This window comes from Triticum aestivum, chromosome 7A, assembly GCF_018294505.1.
Source record: "Triticum aestivum cultivar Chinese Spring chromosome 7A, IWGSC CS RefSeq v2.1, whole genome shotgun sequence".
In the NCBI taxonomy this organism is placed as follows: domain Eukaryota; kingdom Viridiplantae; phylum Streptophyta; class Magnoliopsida; order Poales; family Poaceae; genus Triticum; species Triticum aestivum.
This window is the reverse complement of record NC_057812.1, coordinates 507,593,281-507,616,642: the sequence shown is the minus strand read 5'-3', so window position 1 is coordinate 507,616,642 and position 23,362 is coordinate 507,593,281. Positions and strand designations below refer to the sequence as shown.

The window sequence follows — 23,362 nt, the reverse complement described above, 5'->3', positions numbered from 1 at the left end:
TCATGTACACTAAAAATAAATAAATAAATTAAAAAACAAAATAGTGGTAGCGCGGGTCAGCAGAAAACGCTACTACTAGTTAGATTAGCAATAGCGCCTGTATGGACGGCGCTACTGCTAAGTAGCTATAACAGTAGCGCTGGTAGGAACGCGCTACTGATAAGTGTTAGCTATAGCACCGTATTAGTAGCACGGGTCCCCGCGCTACTGATAGCCCTAAGACCCGCGTTACTGCTAGGCTTTTCCCTAGTAGTGTTACATGGTAAATCTCATTCAACCCATCACTGTCTAGCAAGCCTACGAAGGAATTACTCACTCCCAGCAATGAGCGTCATGAAATTGGTGATGGAGGAAGGTTGATGATGACGACGATGTCAAATCACCCTCTCCGGAGCCCAAAATGGACTCCAGATCAGCCCTATTGATGAAAAACAGGAGGTGGTGGCGACTCCATATCGTAAAACATGATGATTCCTTCTCTCCCTTTTTTCTAGATGAATAGGTACTTATGGAGTTCGAGTGAGGGTTGCGGGAGCTGCCAGGGGCCCACATGCCTGCCATGCACACCCTGGGGGCGTCCCCTGGTATACTTGGCCATTGGAAACCTGGCCCGAATGGCCCGATCCGACCTAACCCGAAATTCCTGGGCCGGGCTTGTACCTTGGGTCGGGCCTGGGCCTCAATATGCATCCTGAACAGCAAGTCGGGCCAAGCCCTGGCTTCAATATTAGCCCGAAATTAGGCTTGGTCGGCCCGAGCAGCTCCCAGCTGCGATCTGCATCTCGCCCCAACTCCCAGCTCTTGTGGCTGCAGAAGATCCCAAGAGCGGCCCAGCGCCCCAGGCGGCTAGGCCCCAGCGCTGATCTGCATCTCGCCCGCCACTCCTCGCTTGCCCTAACTTTCCCACTCCCACGCCCCGTCCCCATACTCTCCTCATGCGCAACATGGCGGCGCCGACATAGAACCCTAGTGCCTCCGCATCCGACTTGTGCAGTCGCCGTACATGCACAACAGCGGCCGCCGCGCTCCATCCTCGACCGCAGCTGCGCCGTCCGAGAGCTTCCGCATCCGCCTTGTGCAGCCACCCTCCATTTGACGATTGCGAGAAAGAACTGTCGGCTAAATCGTCAAATGGTACATCTCATCTCCTTAGACACACTGAAAAGAAGCATAAGGTTAAATAAGCGACAATGAATAATTTTTTCCTGAAATATGAAACAAATGATGATGGAACAACTGCATTAAAAATGGTAGATTTTATGCTCAAGTTGCTAGAAATTTGATCTCTATTTATCTTGTATCCGGTGCTCGTCCATTTACAACAGTTGAAGAAGACGGATTTAGAACAATGATGTCTGCTTGTTATCCACAATTCAAGCCTATTGGTCGGCACACAATAAAAAGAGAGATAATGGCAATGTTTCTTCGCCGAAAAAAGGAATTGATTGAAATTATTCTTGCTGCCCCTGGTAGAGTTAGTTTCACATCCGACAATTGGAAATTTGAAGTCACCAAGCATATCTATATTGGCATTACTTGCCACTACATAGATGCTGATTGGAAACTAAACACAATGATTGTATGGTTCAAAAAATTGATCTACCATATGATGGAGCATCTATTATCGATGAGGTACACCTGGCTTTCCGTGAATGGAGGATTGATAAGAAAGTGATGTGCATCACTCTGGATAATGTAGCCTATAATGATAGGATGATAGCTTGCTTGCGTACCCACTTGTCAAAAGGTGCTTTACCTTTGTCCGGTAAATTCTTCCAAATTCATTGTTGTGCACACATACTGAACTTGGTAGTTCAAGCCGGTTTGACATTGATTGACGAGTGTGGTGGCAAACTTAGAGATGGTATAATGTACCTAAAGGCTTCAAGCAATAGGTTGCATAAGTTTTATAGTACTGCTACAACTATTTTCAACCTAGAAGAATCAAAAAGGTTGAAACCTGATATGCCCATCTGTTGGAATTCAACCTACACTATGCTTGGTTGTTGTTTGTACTATAGAGACATGCTACATTGGTATTATGAGAGGGACAACATATTCAAGGTGAACTTTTGGCTATCCGAAGAAGAATGGGCCAAGGTATCTCATATGTATAAGTTCTTGGAGGTTTTCTTCAAGGTAACTACAACTTTCTTAGGAATAAAGTATCCAATAGCCAACTTGTACTTCATAAATGTCTATCTTGTTCATTTTGCTATTATAGAGGCTAGTGTTGGAATAAATAGTTACATGGCTCCAATGTTGGCAGTTACGAGGGAGAAATTCATGAAATATTGGTCGGACTATAGCGTATTTCTGTCTTGTGTTGTTGTTCTTGATCCCCGCATTAAGTTCAAGTTTTTAGGATATGCCTACTCCAAGATATATGATGGTGATGATGCCCTTCAGCGCATTAATCTTATTAAAAGTACAACAACTTCTTTATTTAATGAGTATGGTAGTGGCGTACATGTCAATGAAAACTTAGCAACAAGTGCATCACCAAGCAGGTGTGGACTTGGTGCCTTTTCTGACTATGATCAGTATGTGGAAAGCACGAGCTCACATGAAGAGAGATCTCAATTGGAATTGTATTTGGCTGAACCCGCGAATAGGTTGAATGAAAATGCCAATATCTTGGATTTTGGAGTAAGTCTGCAACTAGGTATCCGCAACTAGCAAGAATGGCACATGATATCCTTGCAATTCCTGTGTCAAGTGTTGCTTCAGAATCCACTTTTAGCTTGAGTAAGAAGGTTGTAACTCCGAACCGAAGCTCACTTAAACCAAAGACGATTGAGGCCTTAATGTGTTTGCAAGATTGGTATCGTTGCAAACTACACAAAAGAAGGTATATGTTGTCATCTTGTTTATTTCACATTCTTATTTGTATGTGTTTACTTCCAAATGATAATTAACCCAATCTATTGTTGTAGATAATAAGAGAAAGGCAGAAGAAGTGATTGTGCTAGATAATGATGAAGATTCATCTTCGGATGAAGAATGTAACATCTCTATTCTTTGTTCATGTCAATTGTCAAGTTGTACTTTATACTACCGCTAACTTTCTGTTCATTCCATCTTGTAGAGTTGTTGCTACACTCCTAGAGCAATGAGAAGAGAAGATTCAGAGAAGGCATGCTAGCCATCTACTAGTCTTTATTTTTGTTCTGGAATGTAATGATATTCATGCACTTGTGTTTGTAGAATCTGGAACATTTAGAGCTTCAGATGCTATTGTCGAAACTTGAATGTTTACATGTTGATTGTCAAAACTGAAATGCTTAGATGCTGTTGTTGAAACTGGGATGTTTAGACTGCTATTGTTTTGCTATAAAGCTATGATGTTCTACTATCAAAACTAATGTTGTTTTGCTATCAAAACTACTGTTGTTTTGCTGTCAAAACTAGTGATTTTTGCTGTCAAAACTAGTGATTTTTTCTACTGTTTTGCTGTCAAAACTAGTTATGTTTTTTTGCTGTTTTTCTGATGTTCTGTTGTAGTTTAGTACTGTTGTTTACTATCATAACTTGTGTTGTAATGCTGTTGTTTTCCTACTATTTTTTGCTGGACAGATGTTCCTACTTTCTTTCCTTATGTCGGGCCGGGCTTTGGGCTTTGCCTCTGGCCGGGCCTGGGCCTAGAAAACGTAGGAATTTGTCGGGCGGGCCTCGGGCCTGTCCCATAGACGTCGGGTTTTTGTTGGCCTGGCCCGAGGCCCGACCTGGCCCGAGATATGGCTAGATATACCCCCTGGGCTTGTGGCGCCCTGGTGGCCCCACTGGTATTTTCTTCGCCAGTATTTTTTATATATTCTGAAATAATTCTTCGTAAATTTTGTAGCTCAATCCGAGAACTTTTATTTCTGCACAAAAATAACACCATGGCAATTTTGCTGAAAACAACGTCAACCCGGGTTAGTTCCATTCAAATCATGCAAATTAGAGTCCAAAACAAGAGCAAAAGTGTTGGAAAAAGTAGATACGTTTGGGAGGTATCACATACCCCATGCAATAAAGTCCTCCATATCATAATTAGGAAGCGGAATTGCTAAGATTCGGTGAACATCGACCCGCCAGATGGTTTGCCTCACCCGTTCCTCATCCCACCGGTTAGTATTAGTAGCAATCAAGTCCTTTACATTTGATATGATATGGTTGCCACATACAGTAACAACTTTTCTGTTGCATGAACCAGGAATCCATGGGTCATCCCATATATTGATTTTCTGTCCATCACCCACTCTCCAGATGCACCCATGTTTCAGAGTGTTCACCCGTGACATAATACTTTGCTAAGTGAAGGAAGCTCCCTTTTTAATTTAGCATTGAGCAAATCTCTACCAGGGAGATACTTTGCCTTCAGAACAACACCACACAAAGAATTTGGATTATCCACTAACGTCCATGCTTGTTTTGCTAGAAGAGCCAAATTAAAACAGTGGATGTCTCTAAACCCCATACCTCCTTTGCAATTCAGCACCCACAATTTCCACCATGCCATCCAATGTATTATCTTTTGTTTGTCTCTGCCCCCCACCAATAGTGCATCATCGAGTCAGATATTCCTTTACAAACTTGTTTAGGAATTTTAAAGAATGACATTGCATATGATGGTATAGCATGCACAACTAACTTGAGAAGGATTTCTTTACCACCCAATGATAGTTGCCTCTCTTTCCAACCATTCACCATCTCCATGACATGACAAATCAATTATTGTAAACAATCTGTGTTATCCATCCCCACTTTAGACGGCAATCCCAGATACTTATCATTGATTGCTTCTTCTGTCATGATATCCAGTAAAGCACAAAATTGGGCCTTCATATTAACATCAGTATTGGGACTGGAGAAAATACTAGATCTATCCAAACTCACCAATTGTCCCGATGCAGCACAATATAAGTCCATGATTCTCTTTATAGTTTGGGCATTGTCCATATGTGCTTTCATAGGGATTAGTGAGTCATCTCCAGATAGGAGGTTAGAGATTGATGGGGCCTCTTTGCACACCTTTACACCTTGTAGATTCCCAGTCTCCTCTTCATGTGCAAGTAATACAGTTAAACCCTTTGTACATAATAGGAACAAATATGATAGTAGAGGATCTCCTTAACGTAAACCTCTAGTGGGCATGAAAGTATCAGTTTCAACAGAGTTAAAACGAACAGAATACTCGACCGTAGTCTCACATTGCATCACCAGGTTGACCCAATTCTCATGAAAACCCAACTTCAACATGATCTCTTTCAGCAAAACCCATTCAACACGGTCATAAGCCTTATGCATCTCCAGTTTCACTGCACACAAACCAACCGTCCCGTCTCTTCTATTTTTAATTATGTGTAAACTCTCATAAGCAACCAACACATTATCTGTGATAGGGCGTCCAGGGACAAATGCAATTTGTGTGGGACTAACAATTTCAGGAAGAAAAACTTTCAAACGAGCTGCTAGCATTTTGCAGATTAACTTATATACCACATTGCATAAGCTAATCGACCTAAATTGAGTAACTTTCTATGAAGAATTTACCTTTGGGATCATAACAATGACAGTGTTATTCCAACCAACCGGAATCTTGCGTGTATTCACCACATGTAAGACTTCATCAATCTGATCATCCCCTAGCATTGGCCAAAACCTTTTATAAAATACGGTGTGTAATCCATCAGGGCCAGGAGCTTTGAGATCTCCAATGTCAAATAATGCCTTCTTAACATCTTTTGGGGTGAAAGGAGACAATAAAGCATCGTTCATGTTCTGTGTCACACACCGCCTCATTCGTGATAGCACAACAAAATCTGACCGTGGAACTTCTGAAGAAAGTGGATTAGAGAAATAATCAACATATGGCCTTTTAGTTTATCTGTACCTTCAAGCACGACCCCATCAATATTGAGAAGTTTTATGATGTAATTCCGTTTCTTCCTTGCCGTCGCTGCATTATGAAAATGTGATGTGTTATGATCATTATGTAAAAGCTAGTTTGCTCGACCCCTTTGTATCCAGGGAATCTCCTCCTGGTCTAGCAGATTCTCTATTAAAACTTGATATCTTTCTGCCTAGCTCTTGAGTCCGGGCTTCAATTTATTAATACGTAAGAGTATCTACAGCCGGACTTTGTAAATCTGGCCCTTCAAACGCCTGCAGACGTGATCGGACGCGTCCATGGACAGTGACCGGCCACGCCTGAAATTAGTCATTCTGCATCCGAGTCTCTCATAGTTTAACCCATAAATCCATACAAAGCATGCAAAAGAAACCCTGCGTGCTACCCTAGCTAATCTTCATCGTCAGAGATGTCCACGACGTCGGTGTCGGGCGCCTGCTGGATGGGCGCGTAGGAGGGCCCCGGCTCATCCTCCTAGCATCTCCGCCTCCTCCACGGCCTCCACCTCCTGCCGCCGACGACGTTTGGCCTCCACAGCCGACTCCGAGCGGAGGGAATCGAGGATGGCTTGCTGCTTCGCCTATAGATCTGCGTCACCAGGGTCCCCATATCCTCCTTCTTCGGATTCATTGCATCCGGAGGTAGCCCCGCGGCGATCCGGGCTTCGCATCTTGCCCGGATCAGCTCAAGGACCTCGAGCCGGCGCTCCGGCGGTAGAAATAGGTGGCTCCTCACCCGGCGGCGTGGGGGCATGGCTACTAGGCGGGCAGGGAGTGGAAAGTGGCGGTGGCGGCGGACAGACGGAGAAAATATGGATGGTAGGGTTTCGGTGCTGGCGTCGACTTAAATAGCCGGGCTAGTCACTACACGGCTCGCTGGAGCGGCGCCACGTGGCGACATCGGTCCAAGGAAGAGACGAGGTTTGGACCGCCAGGTTTTTGGGCGTTTCCGCATGGGACCCCGTCGTCAGTCCGACGTGGCGGGCGCGCCCAGACACCTCATATTCGTTCCATATTTTGGCTGGATTTCAAGGATGCTGGTCAGCCCGGGTGTTTAAGTTCTGTTTGAAGCGCCTGTTCGAGTCAGATTTTCGTGACCGGACCGCCTCGCCGGCGTTTGAGGCCGGTCTAGAGCGCCTGGCTGTGGATGCTGTAAGCTTTGGAGTTCCAAATGTTGGCTAGCCAATTTTTTTGACTACCAACCAAGCACCCCACCGCGCGGCACGTCTACTCTAGATCTCCATCCCACTGGTACCGGAAAAAGGCCATCGGCCCAAACACCCGCACGCCCTCCCGCTCCCTCCTCCCCCACCTTTCGCATGGCGCAGCGCGGCGTCGCCGGCGGCGAGCCAATTCCGCTGTCGCGGTTCGGCGCTCTGGTGGCGCAGCTGGAGTCCGTGGTGGCGTCGGCCAGGCAGAAGCCCCCCGACGCGCTCCTCTGCTTCGACCTCCTCTCCGAGCTCTCCTCCGCCCTCGACGAGGCCCCCAAGGTCGCGCCCCAACCCTCCTCTCCCATTGCCCTAGATCTCACCTTCCAGATCCCTGCTGCTATAGCAATGCCTACGCGTATGCTACTGCCGCACGAGCTCCCTGGATCGGTGTTGCTGTGCCGTGATCTGCTTGAATTGGCTCGCTTTGGGGAGTAATTTCGGTAGTTCACTGCTAGAGTTCAGTGTCCTTGGCTCCTTGCAAAGCTCTAGTCTGTTCTAGTTGCTGGGTCGGAGGATCCTAGTATCGGTTCATATGGTTGCTTTTAGCTGCGGCTGAGGGGGCAGAAGAAGTAAATAAATGCTTCATGATTGACACGCATTTGAACTGAAAATTGCTCACAATTTTGCATCCCTTCCTGTTTGCATGTGTTAAACTTGCGATGTACTATGAGCCACCATGAGGAAGTTCGCTCTTTTATTATGTTAACCCACAAAGTGTAATATGCACCTTCAGGTGATGAATGGAGGATTTTCTTGGTACCTCTGATTTTTAATTGTGTGTTTGATGTTGCTATTCAGGACACCATACAACTTTGGCAAAGGAAATGCGAGGATGCTCTCCAGTCCTTGCTTGTCTTTGGTGCTTGCCGCCCTGTTCGACGGTTGGCGTCATCAGCAATGGGGCGGATAATTCAGAAAGGTGATGCAATATCAGTATACTCAAGGGCGAGCACCTTGCAGGGGTGGTTGGTAGATGTGAAAAGAGCGGATCCCATGGCATGTGCAGGTTAGGAATCATAATTCATGCTGTATAGATTTCTTAACTTATTTCGAATGTGTTGGCAGTTGTAATTTATCTATTGAAAAATCCATTTACTTATAGACATATAGCCAGTGGGTGAACATAAATGCCCACAATCATCAAAAAAAGAGAAATCATGGAAATACTCTCATTAGCTGAATGATGAAAAGAAGGATCTACGCTGTTTACTTGTCGAGACCCAATAGTAGTGTTGTTGTATAGCTGTGTAACAGATACATCTTGTAAACATCACCTAGTCATGCAATTTTGAATGTTCAAATTTTGAGTACGCGAGATTGTGTTGGATGAGTTCACCATCTTGAAAAATTGAGCTTTTATATTTTACTCTCACAATGCATCTATTTGTGATTGCTGAACTACCAGCAGTTCACTCTTAGTTATTGTTGCCGCTCTATTTGAGTCTGGGCCAATACATTCATAGGTGATGAGACACTATCACTCAAATCCAGCACACTCTTTGTTTAATTGACCCGTTAAATTCGCCACCATTGCCACATTAGCTTGATTGTCCCATCAAAGTCATTCTCTCGCTCTTGAAGTTTGCACCACCTTTGCCATCGAAGGTGAAGCCATCGCTACCATTTGCCTAGTAGCACTGGCGTTCTTGTGATTCCGTCTTGCTCCTCTAATTAGAAATAGGGAGACAACACAATATTTCAATGCTAAGAAGAATATTTAGGTATTTATTGTGGATAAGCATAACCCTATTTTCTCTCCCCCAAAACCTTTTGGCTTCTCTGCGAAAACTAGATTTTTGAGCCCCCGCATTGATAATCCCCCAAATACTAATTTCTTGAGGGATCTTAATGTGTGCCAAGCCAAACCACACTGTTTTTTTTTGAGAAACATAGTACAGACGCAGATGCTCACATACACGCACACACACTCACCCCTATAAACGCACATACACACACCCTACCCTATAAGCGTCACCGGCTCGTAGTTGATGGGCACACCATACAGTTGAAAGAGTAGCGCCGGAAAGCCTGGAATAAATCCAGGAAAATGCGGCCATCCGTGCCAAGTCTAATACTTGACCCGGGTGGGCAAGTTCCACCACAAGGAATCGAGCCATCTGAGCTAAGCCCAGTTGGCAAGTTGCACTGAAATATTACCTACACGTGCCTCGAATAACAAAAAGAAATAAATAAGAGAAACACAACGACATTCAAATTAGTGCAATTCCTCAAACAAGTGTTACTTTTCCAACATGTTATAAGTGGAGTTACCAACCACACAATCAGTGAATGAAGGGAGGTCGGGTTTATTTACCCAACCGACCGCTTGGTCCGACATCGGAAGAAATAGTTCTTTTCCGAAGAGAACTACCCTTTTTTTTGAAAAATCAAAATTTGTGGCGCAGCATAGTGGCAAGCCTATTGCTATAAACACCATCATTTCTTCATGGAAGATCTTAATCTAATGTTGTTACCTCTAAGAGTGTGCAGATAGACCCTAGCTTCAGGTACCTTTTTCAGATACAAAGATGTGCTTAGATTATTTGGCTATGATTATGTGCATGCAAAAAATAATAGTATGATGTACAACAACAACAACAAATTTAGTCCCAAACAAGTTGGGTAGGCTAGAGCTCAAACCCATAAGATCTCGAAACCAACGCATTGTTCTGGCATGTGGATAGCTGACTAACATGCACCCCTGTCCATGGCTAGTTCTTTTTTTTTTGCGGGTAAAACACTTGTGTTACTCAAATCACAGGAGGATTACAATAATCATTGTTCAGCTCTATCAGCATCGGCTAGTTCTTTAGGCCTCCTTTGGTTTGTAGGAATCTTGTAGGAATTTCATAGGATAGGATTTTCAAAGGAAAAATTCCTATGGAGCCCTTTGGTTTGTAGGAATGGATTCCTATTCCTATGTAGGATAGGGTTCAATCCTTCACATTTCAAAGGAAAAAAAAACATTAGCCTAGACTCAATGGAAAAATTCCTATCCTATGCATCAAATGACATCTCTTTCTTTATAGGAATTGAGATGCATGTCATCTCACTTCCTATAAAGTTCCTATTCCTACAATATTCCTATCCTATGAACCAAAGGAGGCCTTAGTGATATTCCAGTCCTCCAGATCTCTCTTTACGGACTCCTTCCATGTCAAGTTTGGTATACCCCGACATCTTTTGACATTATCAACACGCTTTAGCCGTTCGCTATGCACTAGAGCTTCTATAGGCCCGTGCTGAATATACCCAAACCATCTCAGGCGATGTTGGACAAGCTTCTCTTCAATCGGTGCTACCCCAACTCTATTATGTATATCATCATTTCAGACCCGATCCTTTCTTGTGTTGAGCACGTCACCTTTTAGTTGGCCAACAATCAATGCCATACAATATTGCAGGTTGAATCGCCGTTCTATAGAACCTGCCTTTTAGCTTTTGTGGCATTCTCTTAGCACAGAGAACGCCAGAAGCTTGGCACCGCTTCATCCATCCGGCTTTGATTCGATGGGGCACATCTTCATCGATATCACCATCCTTTTGCAACATTGACCCCAAATATCGAAAGGTGTCCTTATGAGGTACCACCTGCCCATCAAGGCTAACCTCCTCCTTGTGTCTAGTAGTACTAAAACCACACCTCATGTACTCAGTTTTATAGTTCTACTAAGCCTAAAACTTTTCGATTCCAAGGTTTGTCTCCGTAGCTCTAACTTCCTAATAAACCCCCGTCCGACTATCATCTACTAGCACCACATCATCCGCAAAGAGCATACACCATGGGACCTCATCCATCACCAAAACAAAAAGATAAGGGCTGAAAGCTGACCCTTGGTGCAATCCTATTTTAATTGAGAAGTCATCAGTGTCCATCACTTGTTTGAACACTTGTCACAACATTATCGTGCTTTGTGTTTCTTGAAGGCCCACCACATGACATTCCGCGGTATCTTATCGGTAGGCCTTCTCCAAGTCAATGAACACCATATGCAGGCCCTTCTTTTGCTCCCTATATCTCTTCATAAGTTGTCGTAAGGAAGTGGCTTCCATGGTCGACCTCCCAAGCATGAAACCAAACTGATTTTTTGTCACGCTTGTCATTCTTCTTAAGCGGTGCTCAATGACTCTCTGTCGTAGCTTCATTGTACGGCTCATTAGCTTGATTCCATGGTAATTAGTACAACTTTGAACACCCCCTTGTTCTTGAAGATCTGTACTAATATACTCCGCCTCCATTCTTCTGGCATCTTGTTTGCCCAAAAAATGAGGTTGAAAAGCTTAGTTAGCCATATTATCGTTGTCTTCGAGGCCTCTCCACACCTCAACGAGGATACAATCAGGGCCCATCGCCTTGCCTCCTTTCATCCTTTTTAAAGCCTCCCTGACCTCAGACTTTATATTTGCCGCACAAAACGCTTGTTGGTATCATCAAAGGAGTCGTCTAGTTCAATGGTAGAGCTCTCATTCTCTCTACTGACCAGTTTCTTGAAGTACTCTCACCATCTACACTTAATCTCCTCGTCCTTCACCAGGAGCTGATCTGCTCCGTCCTTGATGCATTTGACTTGGTTGACATCCCTCGTCCTTCTCTCTTGGATCTTGGCCATCTTATGCCCCTTTCGCCTTCCTTTGTGTCTAAGCGCCGATAGAGGTCCTCACACGCCCGACCTCTTGCTTCACTCACAGCTCGTTTTGCGGCCTTCTTTGCTACCGCTCCACCACCAAGTATCTTTAGCTTCGCTTTTACTTCCCCTGGTCACTCAAAACTACTCCAAAGCCACCTTACGAATGCAAGTCGCCATCTTCATCTTCATATTGTCTGCGTCACCTCCTTCTTCCCAAGGGTTTCCTTAATGACCTCCTTGAAAGCCTGAGCTCCTCCCCCTTGAGCTTCCCACCATTGTTCTAGCGACTTTGGCGCGCTTATCCCGCTTGACACAAATCCGAAAGCGGAAGTCAACCACCATTAGCTTATGTTGAGGGACAATACTATCTCTAGGTATCACCTTGCAATCTAGGCAAGCACGCTGATCTTCTCTTCTTGAGAGGACGGAATCAATCTGGCTAGAGTGTTGACCACTACTAGAAGTCACTAGTGCGGTTCTCTCTTTTTAAAGAGGGTGTTAGCTACGATCATGTCGTAGGCTATAGCGAAGCTTAAGACATCTTCTCCTTGATTTCCGATGCATAGCCAAAGCCCCCATGCACCCCTTCAAAATCTGTGTTGGATGTACCCGTGTGGCCATTGAGGTCTCCTATGAAGAGCTTCTCACCAATAGGTACAGTCCTATCCTAACCATGTCCTCTAGGCCTTCTCAGAACTCCCTCTTGGTGTTCTCATTATGGCCTACTAGCGGTGCATACACGCTGATAACATTGAGAACCAAGTCCCCAAACTAACAGTTTTGACCAGGATAATCCGGTCCCCTCGCCTCTTGACGTCTACCACTCCATACTTTGTGGCTGGAGGCAAGGCTGGGCAAGGCCTGATGTCGTTGCGTGTCTGTAGTTGAGGGCACCTCCTTACCTAGTTGTAGTCACTTGGTGAGGACGGTCGTGTGTGTGTGTGTCCCTCCTTTCTGGAGGTTGTACCCCCGATGTCTTCCTGTTCAATGAAATGAAACACAAATTCTTTTGCGTTTTCTCGAGAAAAATGCGAAGACCCTCGCTTATTTTTCACTACACTCGGGCATCGATGTAGCACGCCACTAAGGATGTGACGACCTGATCCTTGCTCACTTGTCACCGTATCCAGATCAAGATACGGCGCGCCACCAAGGGGGTGATGGCCCGGCCCTTGCCCATTTGACACCACACCTGGGTTCCCATATGGTGCATCGCTAAGAGGGTTACGCCCCAACGATGTTCTTCTGGGTTTCATCTCCATAAGAGTGGCTGGGTTTTGCCGTTGGCTCGCCAAGCCTATCACAACCCTCCTCCTTTACCCGGGCTTGGGACTGGCTATGTTGAGACAACGTAAGCGGAGTTTATGATTATTATTAAGAGTGGCTTAGATTATTTGGTTATGATTATGTGCCTGCAGAAAGTAATAGTATGATGTAGTAATGCATTTCTCTGGTGCGCATTGTGCAATGATCTGGACCAGATGTCCCCCGTTATTTCTTAGAAGTCACGCTATAACGATGTGGTCTGCTTATGGATTGTGATTGTGTTTCTAATGATGTAAAACCAAATAATAATTTCCTAACAGGTGCAGCGCAATGCCTAGGAGAAATTTACCACTTATTCGGGCGCAAGATTACCGCAGGATTGATTGAGACATCAAACATCGTAGCAAAACTAATGAAGTATCATGAGGTCTGTGCTTCTCCCTTCAGTTTCCTTATTATTCTTTCTGTTCATTCCAGTGCCTTCTACAGAATATTATCTGACTGTTATTTGGTATTCATATCATCTTTTTATTTCTCTTGCAATACAACATCTATGTTAAAATATGTGGAGTACTTGCTTTTGTTTGTCTAGAAACAATAATTCCTACAAGATCAGGGACTTACCGTAAATCTGAATATGTTCACCTGTGGGACTTTTTGTTCCTTATTTTTTCTTGTTTCCAAGGACCCACAATTTTCTTAATAGTGTTGATGCAGATCTCCAGCCCTGTTTCTGGTGTTTTTTTTTTGCTCCTGGTTCATTTTCTAGTTTGTACCAGTAAAAGCATTTTTTTCTTACTTGAATCTCTAGGACTTTGTAAGGCAAGACGCACTCCTCTTGCTTGAGAATGCATTGGAAGGCTCTGGTGGTGGTGGTAGTGGTGCAGCTTACTTGGAGGCTTTCCGCATAATCATGCGAGGAGGCATAAGTGATAAATCATATATTGTTAGAGTAGCAGCAGCGCGATGCTTGAAGGCCTTTGCTAATATAGGCGGGCCTGGGTTGGGGATGGCTGAACTTGATACTTCAATGTCTTGTTGCGTTAAGGTATCGTTTACTCATTTTATTTATTCCTCATGTTTACTGCAGGTTAAAAACCAGTAATTGAAGTTATTTTAGCTGAATTTATTCTTTGCTTGATGGCATTTTATAGGGCTTGGAAGATAATGTGTCAGCAGTTAGAGATTCATTTGCAGAAGCACTTGGTGCCATACTTGCTCTTGCAATGAACCCAGATGCACAGGTATATAGCTTCACATGTTCTTAACTTTTTTCCTGTCAGTTTCTGTATATGACTTTAGTTGACAGGTAACTAAAGGAGGAAAGAAACAAAATGTTTCTGCAAAGAAGTTTGATGATGGTATACAGAAGCATTTAATTTTGCCATTTGTTAAAGGTAAATAATGGTGTCCTTTTCTAAGTGTGATGAAAGCTATTTAAAGACATGAGTGTGTATGTAGTTGTAACACTGTTCTGAATACTGTTTTTTCATTCAAGTCTTGCATATTTGCTGTCTTTATTTAAAAAGGAACTAATATGAAAGCATTATGAAAGAGAGGCATGTGAAAGTGAAACAATGCTTTACCAGTATGAATTTAGTGTGAACCACAATTGTTAAACTTGTTGCCGAACTCACACTATACCAAAAATGGGCATTGATCCTAGTATGTGCTTATTGCTAGTAGCACGCTCAAGGCTCTCTAGAATTAGCATTCTCAATATTTGGATAGGGCACATGGGGAATCCCTAGGTAGCTCAATGGTGGGACGTGTATCCAAGTGTCTTCCTCCTAGGAATGTATCATCGGGGTTCCTTCCCTCTTGGTCCTCTTTTTATATTGATATATGATATTGCAATCTGTGCAATGCTTTCTTTTTCTTATTTTCTGTAATTATTTAAATTTATGCTATGGTGCTCTTTTTATGAATTATATCGCCAATGTAAGCACGGTGCTGCTTCTGCATATGGCACAGATAGCTGTCATGTGTGACTTAGTCGACAATCCATGCTTATGTGCATTATGTGCATTCACTGATATGTTCCCTGTTTTCCTATTGTGTAGCAAATGGAGCCAATGCAAAGAAACTCCGAGTTGGTTTGTCTCTATCGTGGGTGTTCTTTTTGCAGGTAAAATTTTGTTCAAAAAGGAATAAAGGTTTTGTAGGAAGTAAACGCAAAGACGTGAAAGAAAAATCACGGAATTAGAATAGTGCAATACTAAGGTGACTAAATTTATGCAAGGAGACTACAAGGATGAGCTAGTAAGCGTAACTGACCATAAAGTAAGTAAAAACACTAGAAAACATCCTAGTTAGAGTGCCACAGGGCGCAGAGGTCAAATATGCACAAAGATAAGAGAAATTTAATGCTGAGGTGGGCTCAGATATTTTGTAATCTGACTATGCCCCATCCTCTCACCCATTGTACATATCCCATCTTTTAAAAATTTATAAAATGATGCAGCAGGGGCCTTCCCTACTGTTTTCGCTCAAAAAAATAAAGAAAAAGAACAATGGCTTGAATTATCTATGTATACAATGTACCAAACTGATTATCATGAACACCTAAAAATGTTAGTAAATACCCTTTCAAAGGGTTGTTGCCGTTCACTTCCATCCTAAGGGATGCATCATTAGCCATCTCAACTTCATTATATTTATCTTTCAATTGTTAGCTTGTCGCTGTACTGAATTAGCAACCGGCTTAGCTCAGTGGGTGGGTGAGCGGATGTACAACCCCATTAATGGGATTTAAGTCCTCTTTAACTTGAACATCGGCGCTTTTTCTTCTAGCTAGCCAAAAAAAAAAGAACATACCTACATCCTACTAGTTATTGTCACTTGGCTCCCTCACAAAAGTTGTCTTTTTCCTGTTTGAACTAGAAAGATTCTACGCCTCAATTCTACCAAATTTACCTTAATTCACAAGTAGCCTGATTGCATTTTGTAGCACATTGATATTTCATTTTTTTAACAAAAGCTGTCTGGTGCAGATGATCCATATGAAGTACGGTACCCTGGACAGTGAACTTCAAAACTATGCTGTACAAGTGATGGAAATTCTCCAAGGGAATGGTTCTCCTGATCCACACGCATTGGTAGTTCCTTTTGTCAATTTTGGTTTGAAGTTTGAACTTGTATATCCATATTATTTTTCAACCATTTATTATTATGTTTTAAAGGGCTGTACTGTCAGCAAATATTTCCTTCACAAGAGAGACTGCTTTTTCCACAAGTGGTTTATCATTTTATTAGAATTTATTTTGAGGACGTATTGATGCAGCTACATGAGTTACCTAGAAATATGACATGTCCAGATGGAATGAGTTCACCTATAGATGACAGAAATGTGACACAAGAAGTGGAACATGAGCTTTGTAAGAGCCCAGCAGTTTGATGCTTGTTTCCAATTAGTCTTAACTAGTGTGAATTTGTAATTTTGTTTGTTAAGAAAACAGGATATCAAATACTGGCAAGAAAATGTTATTCCACTTCAATTAAAAAAAGGGCAGCCCGGTCCACGTAGCTCCCGCTTGCGCAGGGCCCGACCACTTTGGGTCTAGTACGCAGCCTTTCCCTACATTTCTGCAAGAGGCTGTTTCCAGGACTCGAACCCGTGACCTCATGGTCACAAGGCAACAGCTTTACCGCTGCTCCAAGGCTCCCCTTCTTATTCCACTTCAATTGCTTTAGTTTAAAGGTTCTTATTGCTTTTATATCTAAATGCCCAGGCATGTGTGCTATATGTCCTCCGAGTTGGTTTTGCTGACCAGATGACCGAGCCAACGCAGGGTGAATTTTTGGTATTTCTGGGAAAAAAGGTTCGGTAGCTTCAATCTGGTTCTAAAAAACAGTATAAAAAGCCTGAGTTAATTTCCTTACATCCTTTGAATTTCTGTATGTATTGTTGAGTGCAGTTGGAGTCTTCAAATTATTCTGGTCCGACGAGAGTGGCAACATTACGCATTCTATCTTACCTCTTGAGAAGCTTGGGCGAGGTATTTGCACTCGGAAGGGATGATGTATTATCAATGTTTTTTCCCTGTTTAATTTGCAGCCTCAATTGTTATTACCCAACCAAATGGCATACTTTATGCATTTCCAGCTACTCATGTGTATGATTTTATATTCTCTTTGGCGAAAGTGTTATTCTTATTTGGCTATCTGCTTATGGGCAATTGCTCAGTACCATCACAGAGATCATGAAGTTGGAAAAGTACTTTCCAATGTGTTACTCACATGTGGCTCTGAGCCTCATATATCATTCCCACAAGCAATGATGTTTCCACTTTATATCTCTTTGCCATAGTACTCAGCTAATTTTCTGTTTTTGGATCAATGCTATGCGTACATGAGTAACATCCCATGCTCCATCACACAGGTTCCATCTGAATTCAAGGATATTCTTGATAACACAGTCGTTGCAGCATTATCTCATTCTTCAGCAAATGTATGTTGCAAAATAGGTTTCCTGAATTTTCATTTTGTGTACTCTTAAATTCACAAGTACACGAACATTTTGTTTTTCACATCATCTCCGCTGTAACATATCTGCTATGCAATTCTATGATTAAACACACGTAGCTTACTGAAAAACCTCATGTATGATGGATGTATGCTACAAAATTATTCTATTTTCTTCATTGTTCTATTTCAGCTTTCAGAGATATATATTACTAGATGACTAGATAACCATGTAGTGACAGATCCACTTGTTTGTGCCATTGCTATATTACATGTCATGTTACCCCGTCTTGAGAACATTTTCTTCATTGTTCAACTGCTTGTTTTTTCTCAACATCAGTGACATCAATGAAATAGTAAACCATTGATGTTGAGTAAACTACACATATACTTACTTTTCTGGTGCCAATATTCATTTTTTCTGATTGCATATCATATTTCATCAATCTGTTTCCTGCAAATGACCAACATAGGTTATCACACACTTGCCTGCTTGTCGATACAAAATTTGCATGCAGTGTCTGAACTTCACATTCAGTGTATCATTTGGTTGATCTTGCTGCCTACTGAATTACTGACTACCGAGGAAAACTGCATATTACTGTGATCTTCCATTATATTTTACAAGGTTCCCTTTAATATGAGTAAATTGAAAGCTGAATATAGTGGCAGTCATTTTGGTATGTCCTGCTGTTGCTGCACCTTGTACAGTTGTTTCTTCTAAAAATGAAACACAAGCCATGCTTAAATTTCTGTTACCATCAATCTATGCTACTGATGTTCCTTTGAATGTTGTCTTAAGTGGTTGATCAACCCTAATATCTTTGTTGACATTGTATAGGTTCGTGTGGAGGCAGCTTTAACATTGCGTGCTTTAGCAGAAGTTGATCCGACATGTGTTGGCGGTTTAGTCTCATATGGTATTACAACATTACATGCTCTCAGGGAGACTTTATCATTTGATAAGGTATAGTGAAGCTTGTCTGTTGCATTTCATAAACTTATTATACCTAGGGATAAGCGGTTGTTCCGGATGTTCACATGCACAGCTAGCCATGCTACTTTAATATTTAGTACGTACTTAAATAGTCACTCTTTAAAGCGCAGAGTCAACCGATGTCGCTGTTTCTAATTGTAATTGAACCTCTCATGTTACAATCTTGAGAATTGATCTGTGTTGCAGCTTCATAATTACTTTCTGCTGTCTCACATAGAGGAAACAGTGGTTAAAAAATATGCATCATGCATACAGCTACAGCATGATAAATACATGTAAGGCTAGAGCATAGTACTTGCAGCACTGACAGAGAGAGTCTTTGTACACTTGTTTTTACTCACCTCACTCATTAATCAGTACAGAGGTTTGCTGATCTACTCCGGACTTTCCTATAGGATGAGTTTAATATGTTCATCAGTGACTATTGGTTTATCTTTTTTCATTAGTTATTGCTACTTTATACTGTATTTGTCATCATATGTGCATGATACAGTTTTACTGCCTTAACATTTACCCTCTTGATAAATTTACTTGAAGCAGGGTAAAAATCTGAACCATGAGCTTGATTCGCTACATGGACAGGCTACTGTATTAGCTACTCTCGTTGCGATCTCGCCAAAGTTACTTCTTGGTTACCCTGCAAGGTTCATTTCATTATACTTCGCGATATTTTTCTTGGTTTTAGCCTCTGATTGTAAATGAATGAAGATATACATTTTGGTCAAATATATCTGAAGTCTGTGTATTCTCCCCCCACCACTTGTCAATGGCAAATGCATTCGTAAGTTTTCATATGGCAGTAGTTTGTGGGGGTGCTTGCATTGTTTCAATACTACATCTTCATAGTATTTTTTAGCTTTAGAAATTTGCCTAAGGTTTGTTGCATCAGTTTGCTGCTGCATTCGTAGGTTTGGTTGGTAATGATGTAGCCGTGGGCCAAGTTTTAGATTGGATCTTTGGCAGTGTGATCTGGTGGGGCTACGTTCAATATTGGGTTGAACCAATATTTTTTATGGTGTGTTGCGTGGTCTCATATATCTCTGAGTACCATTAGCACCCCCTTAAAGTGTACGTCATTGTTGTTGTCAGTTCGTTCACCTGTTGACTATCAAAGTCCCTTCCGGCATAATAACACAAATAATTTCATGAATGAACTAGCACCTAGCATTACGTTTCTGTAGTTGATACAGAACCTACCTTGTTATTCATGTGAACAAAGCAGAAGCAATGGATAAAGAAATGCTTTAACATTCTGGAATCTGAACCATATATTTGGCATGAAAAGGCTATAAATGCTCTAATATTCTGAAATCTGAACCATATATTTGGCGTGAAAAGGGTATGATACTAGGTTGTGCCAACTTTGTTTTGGATGTATTGCCGCAGGTTCATAACTTTGATAAGCATTCTTAACAGTGCCAACATGTATTAAAATCACAATGTTAGAATGGATAATTCTCATTTATTATTTCTGTTAGTGGAAATTATGCCCAAGGAATAAGCGCTCTTTGTTTTTTTCAATGTTTTGACCTTCATATATTATAAATTTATCTTACTTTTCCTATTCAATAAACGTGCAGGCTGCCCAATTCCGTACTTGAGTTGTCAAAAAAGATGCTGAATGGCTTCAGCCGAAACCCAGTGGCTGCTATAGCAGAGCGTGAAGCTGGCTGGTTGTTATTAGCTTCTCTTTTAGCATCCATGCCAAAAGAGGTATTGCAGATACTGTCTATGTGTCTCATGTATATATATTGCTATAAAGCTTACATATCGATGGCTCTTTTCTGTGGTATGTATGCAGGAGCTGGAAGATCAAGTGTTTGATGTTCTTTTGCTATGGGCTAGTCCTTTTACTGGAAATCCTGAGTCGTACCTTAGTCATATACAGGACTGGGCATCAGAACTGCGGTTCGTTTCAGCAACTACACATGTATTGCATGTTTCTAGTTCATAGATAGTTTCATAATAGCTTCAAAAACATTTTTGTGATACCGTTCATTGTCGTCCTGGATGTCTATATCTTCCATACCTCCAAGCTTTGCAACCTTGATACTTCTATTTCTCACATGATTCTTTGTTTGATACCAAGTTGTGAATTGTGACATGCATGATTGGGCATGGGTCTGAAGACTGAAAGTAGAGCAATCGATTGTAAGGGATCACCCTCATCTAGCCGTCGGCAGCGCTCTTCCCTGAGTTGGTAGATAGTTATTAGGTCTTTGCAGCCTTGGAGAAGGAGGGGGAAACTAGAACTTCTGGTTATTTATTGCTTACGGATCTCAATGATCTGCCTGCCCTTCTATAGGAATAGAAGTCCCTAGCCACCTCAACTAAGATAGACAACAATGTCATGAAAGGTTCACATCGGTTCCTACCAGATACAAGCAGATAAAACAAGAAAGTAGAGATAAAGAAAAAATTACACTTGACAACTTCTGCAAATCTGTCATTGCTAAAGTTCTATTTTTTCCAGTTAATTAGCTGATTTGTTTAGCTTTTTGCTGCAGCGTTTTGTCCGTTGCAATCGAGGCTCTTACTGCTTTCATAAGAAGCTTCGTTTCTCCCATCATCGCAACTGCTAATGGTGGAATCTTACTTAACCCTGTCCTGGCCTACCTTGGTGGGTGCGTAAAATTCACTGCTGAATTCCTATTTTAGTCTTTAGTGTGTATTCCGTGAAGGCTAAGTTTCAAGCTGTACAATGCAGAGCTTTATCCCTTATATCTTCGTTGAGCACTAAGCAACTGCCAAATCTCAAGTCTGCACTGAATCTCTTCACAACTAGAACACTGATGGCGTATCAGTCCCTTTCCAATCCAATGGTTTATCAATCGGAGCATGAGCAAATGCTTCAGCTGTGTTCAAGCCCATTCAGGTGGTGTATTTTGAATAGCATGGTTTTATTATATGCTTGGCATGTGATTATGCATTAAAATGTACTCCCAACCTCTGTGACCATACATTCCAACCCCCTTCTGATTATTTGGAGCGTTACACTGCACGCCCCACAACCTAATTTTGTGTGCTCAATTACCCTAAATTGGTTTGTTTATTCCAGTCCATCTACTCAATTTAATGTAATCGACTACATAGAATTGTGCAACTGTATTTGACTACTAAGAATTGTTTAACTAGGATTTATATCTGCACAAGAGAGATTTCAAATGGGTCTGCCAAGCATACTTGAACTGCAATAAACGCTCCAAGAAAACGTTTCTGGGACTCAGTGCCACAGTACAATTTGCATAACTGTTTTGTCCTTAGTGCTGCCAACATTGGGACATTATTGTGCTGTATATGAATTGCTTTCTAAAACTCTGAATGATTCCACAATATGGCATTATCATGGTCTTAAAAGGCAATCCTGTCTTTTCAATTTATTCTTTTGATCGCTATTTTCACATATGCTTCATCAAGCTGCCTGGCTACACGAACAACCAATATGATCGAACTTTTGTAATTACGTTATAGGTCCTTGGTGTGTTATAAAAAATAGAGACTTAAAGCATGCAATTCATCTTCAGCATTTGACAGCCAATATTCCCTTCTTTTTTCTCATTCTGCATTCTGCATTCCTGTAATACTGTATCACTTGCCTTTTGTTCTATGTATTAACGTTCCGGGTGATGAAACTAGTGACCCTTCCGGATGGGAAGAAAGCTCATGCTTGAAGTTTCTGTTAGATAAGAGAGATGCTTCTTTGGGCCCGTGGATACCTGGAAGGTAGCGTGCCAAGTATGAGTTTGTACTGAACTATGGCCAACTCCGCTGTCTTCTTTTTGAAATATTTATGATGGTTTATTGGTTATTACTTATCAGGGATTCATTTGAGGATGAACTACGAGCTTTTGATGGTGGTGTTGATGGATTTCTACCATGTGTGTGGGATGATGAAATCAGCAACTTTCCTCAGGTATCTTTTCAATACCTTGGCCCAGCTGTCTTTATGCTTATGTTTGCTTAAAACCTGATACTATTGATTTGTTTCACATGCATCCAGACATGGAAACAACACTCTAGGCCAGTTCTAAAATACAATAACTGGTTCAGGAAGGAACCAATTTAGTATTAGTCAATAAGAATCCCACATTAAACTTATACCTAGAAAGCACTATGTACATAAGGATTTTTTAAAATGTTCCCTTTTACAAGAGAAGCAATTGGTAATTAACAAAGCTGCCTGTGCCTGGTAAACTCTTTTGATGCATGTATTGAGGGTATACTACCATTCTGAAAATCGATACTGTTTCTTCCTTTAACCTCACTTCTTTTATTTGAACAAAATTGTGCGAAGAAGTATAAATAGGAAAATAGCATCCAGTGTGAGGACTGAGTAAGGGGAGAGGATAGCGAGTGTGTCCTATGAGGTTATGATCACTTATCAGTCACACACTGAAGTTATGTTTGAACTGGGATAATGTTTGCAGTGTTTTTGATCGGTTGTTCACTTACTCATTAGTAACTTATATAGTAGTCTAAACTTCAACTAAGCTTATTACTGTTGATACATGTGGATGCCATCGACTTTCTACAGTCAGGTGCACACTCTGAATGGCTAATATATGTTTGTTTTTCTTATTGAAGCCAGAACCAGTAAGCAAAATGCTGGTTAATCAGATGCTTCTGTGCTATGGTTCTATCTTTGCATGTCAGGTGCACTTAACTTCAGTGATTCATTCATTTTTAACTTGGGAATTCTGCTTCTGTTGATTAATGATTTCTATTTTTGTTTGTTCATATGCCTATTGACAGGACAATACTGCCAAGATAAGACTCCTGAACAATATTGACCAGTGCCTCAAGGCTGGGAAGAAGTACTCTTGGTATATGTTTCTTGTTTCAAATGCCTGTGTTGCTCTATTGTCAGGGCTAAAGGTACTTCTAATATTTGTTATAAGCTG

General features: G+C 41.8%; 1 protein-coding gene across 3 annotated transcripts in view; it reads left to right on the top strand.

Annotated features, from left to right (window-relative positions):
• The first annotated feature begins 7,086 nt into the window (after nucleotides 1-7,086).
• LOC123147868 (protein SWEETIE) overlaps nucleotides 7,087-23,362 on the top strand; it is a 33,332-nt gene continuing 17,056 nt past the window's right edge. For all 3 annotated transcript variants that reach the window (XR_006473489.1, XM_044567188.1, XM_044567186.1), the window contains exons 1-21: nucleotides 7,087-7,385; nucleotides 7,905-8,112; nucleotides 13,321-13,427; nucleotides 13,812-14,048; nucleotides 14,155-14,244; nucleotides 14,310-14,397; nucleotides 15,064-15,128; nucleotides 15,994-16,098; nucleotides 16,732-16,821; nucleotides 16,918-16,998; nucleotides 17,382-17,450; nucleotides 18,306-18,431; nucleotides 19,002-19,105; nucleotides 20,042-20,174; nucleotides 20,263-20,369; nucleotides 20,969-21,085; nucleotides 21,169-21,336; nucleotides 22,098-22,184; nucleotides 22,281-22,374; nucleotides 23,046-23,114; nucleotides 23,214-23,336. Coding sequence is in view for 2 of the 3 variants with exons in the window: in XM_044567188.1 (XP_044423123.1) it covers nucleotides 7,215-7,385; nucleotides 7,905-8,112; nucleotides 13,321-13,427; nucleotides 13,812-14,048; nucleotides 14,155-14,244; nucleotides 14,310-14,397; nucleotides 15,064-15,128; nucleotides 15,994-16,098; nucleotides 16,732-16,821; nucleotides 16,918-16,998; nucleotides 17,382-17,450; nucleotides 18,306-18,431; nucleotides 19,002-19,105; nucleotides 20,042-20,174; nucleotides 20,263-20,369; nucleotides 20,969-21,085; nucleotides 21,169-21,336; nucleotides 22,098-22,184; nucleotides 22,281-22,374; nucleotides 23,046-23,114; nucleotides 23,214-23,336 (2,439 nt within the window). In the remaining variant the exon portion in view is untranslated. The remainder of the gene's footprint in view (nucleotides 7,386-7,904; nucleotides 8,113-13,320; nucleotides 13,428-13,811; nucleotides 14,049-14,154; nucleotides 14,245-14,309; nucleotides 14,398-15,063; nucleotides 15,129-15,993; nucleotides 16,099-16,731; nucleotides 16,822-16,917; nucleotides 16,999-17,381; nucleotides 17,451-18,305; nucleotides 18,432-19,001; nucleotides 19,106-20,041; nucleotides 20,175-20,262; nucleotides 20,370-20,968; nucleotides 21,086-21,168; nucleotides 21,337-22,097; nucleotides 22,185-22,280; nucleotides 22,375-23,045; nucleotides 23,115-23,213; nucleotides 23,337-23,362) is intronic.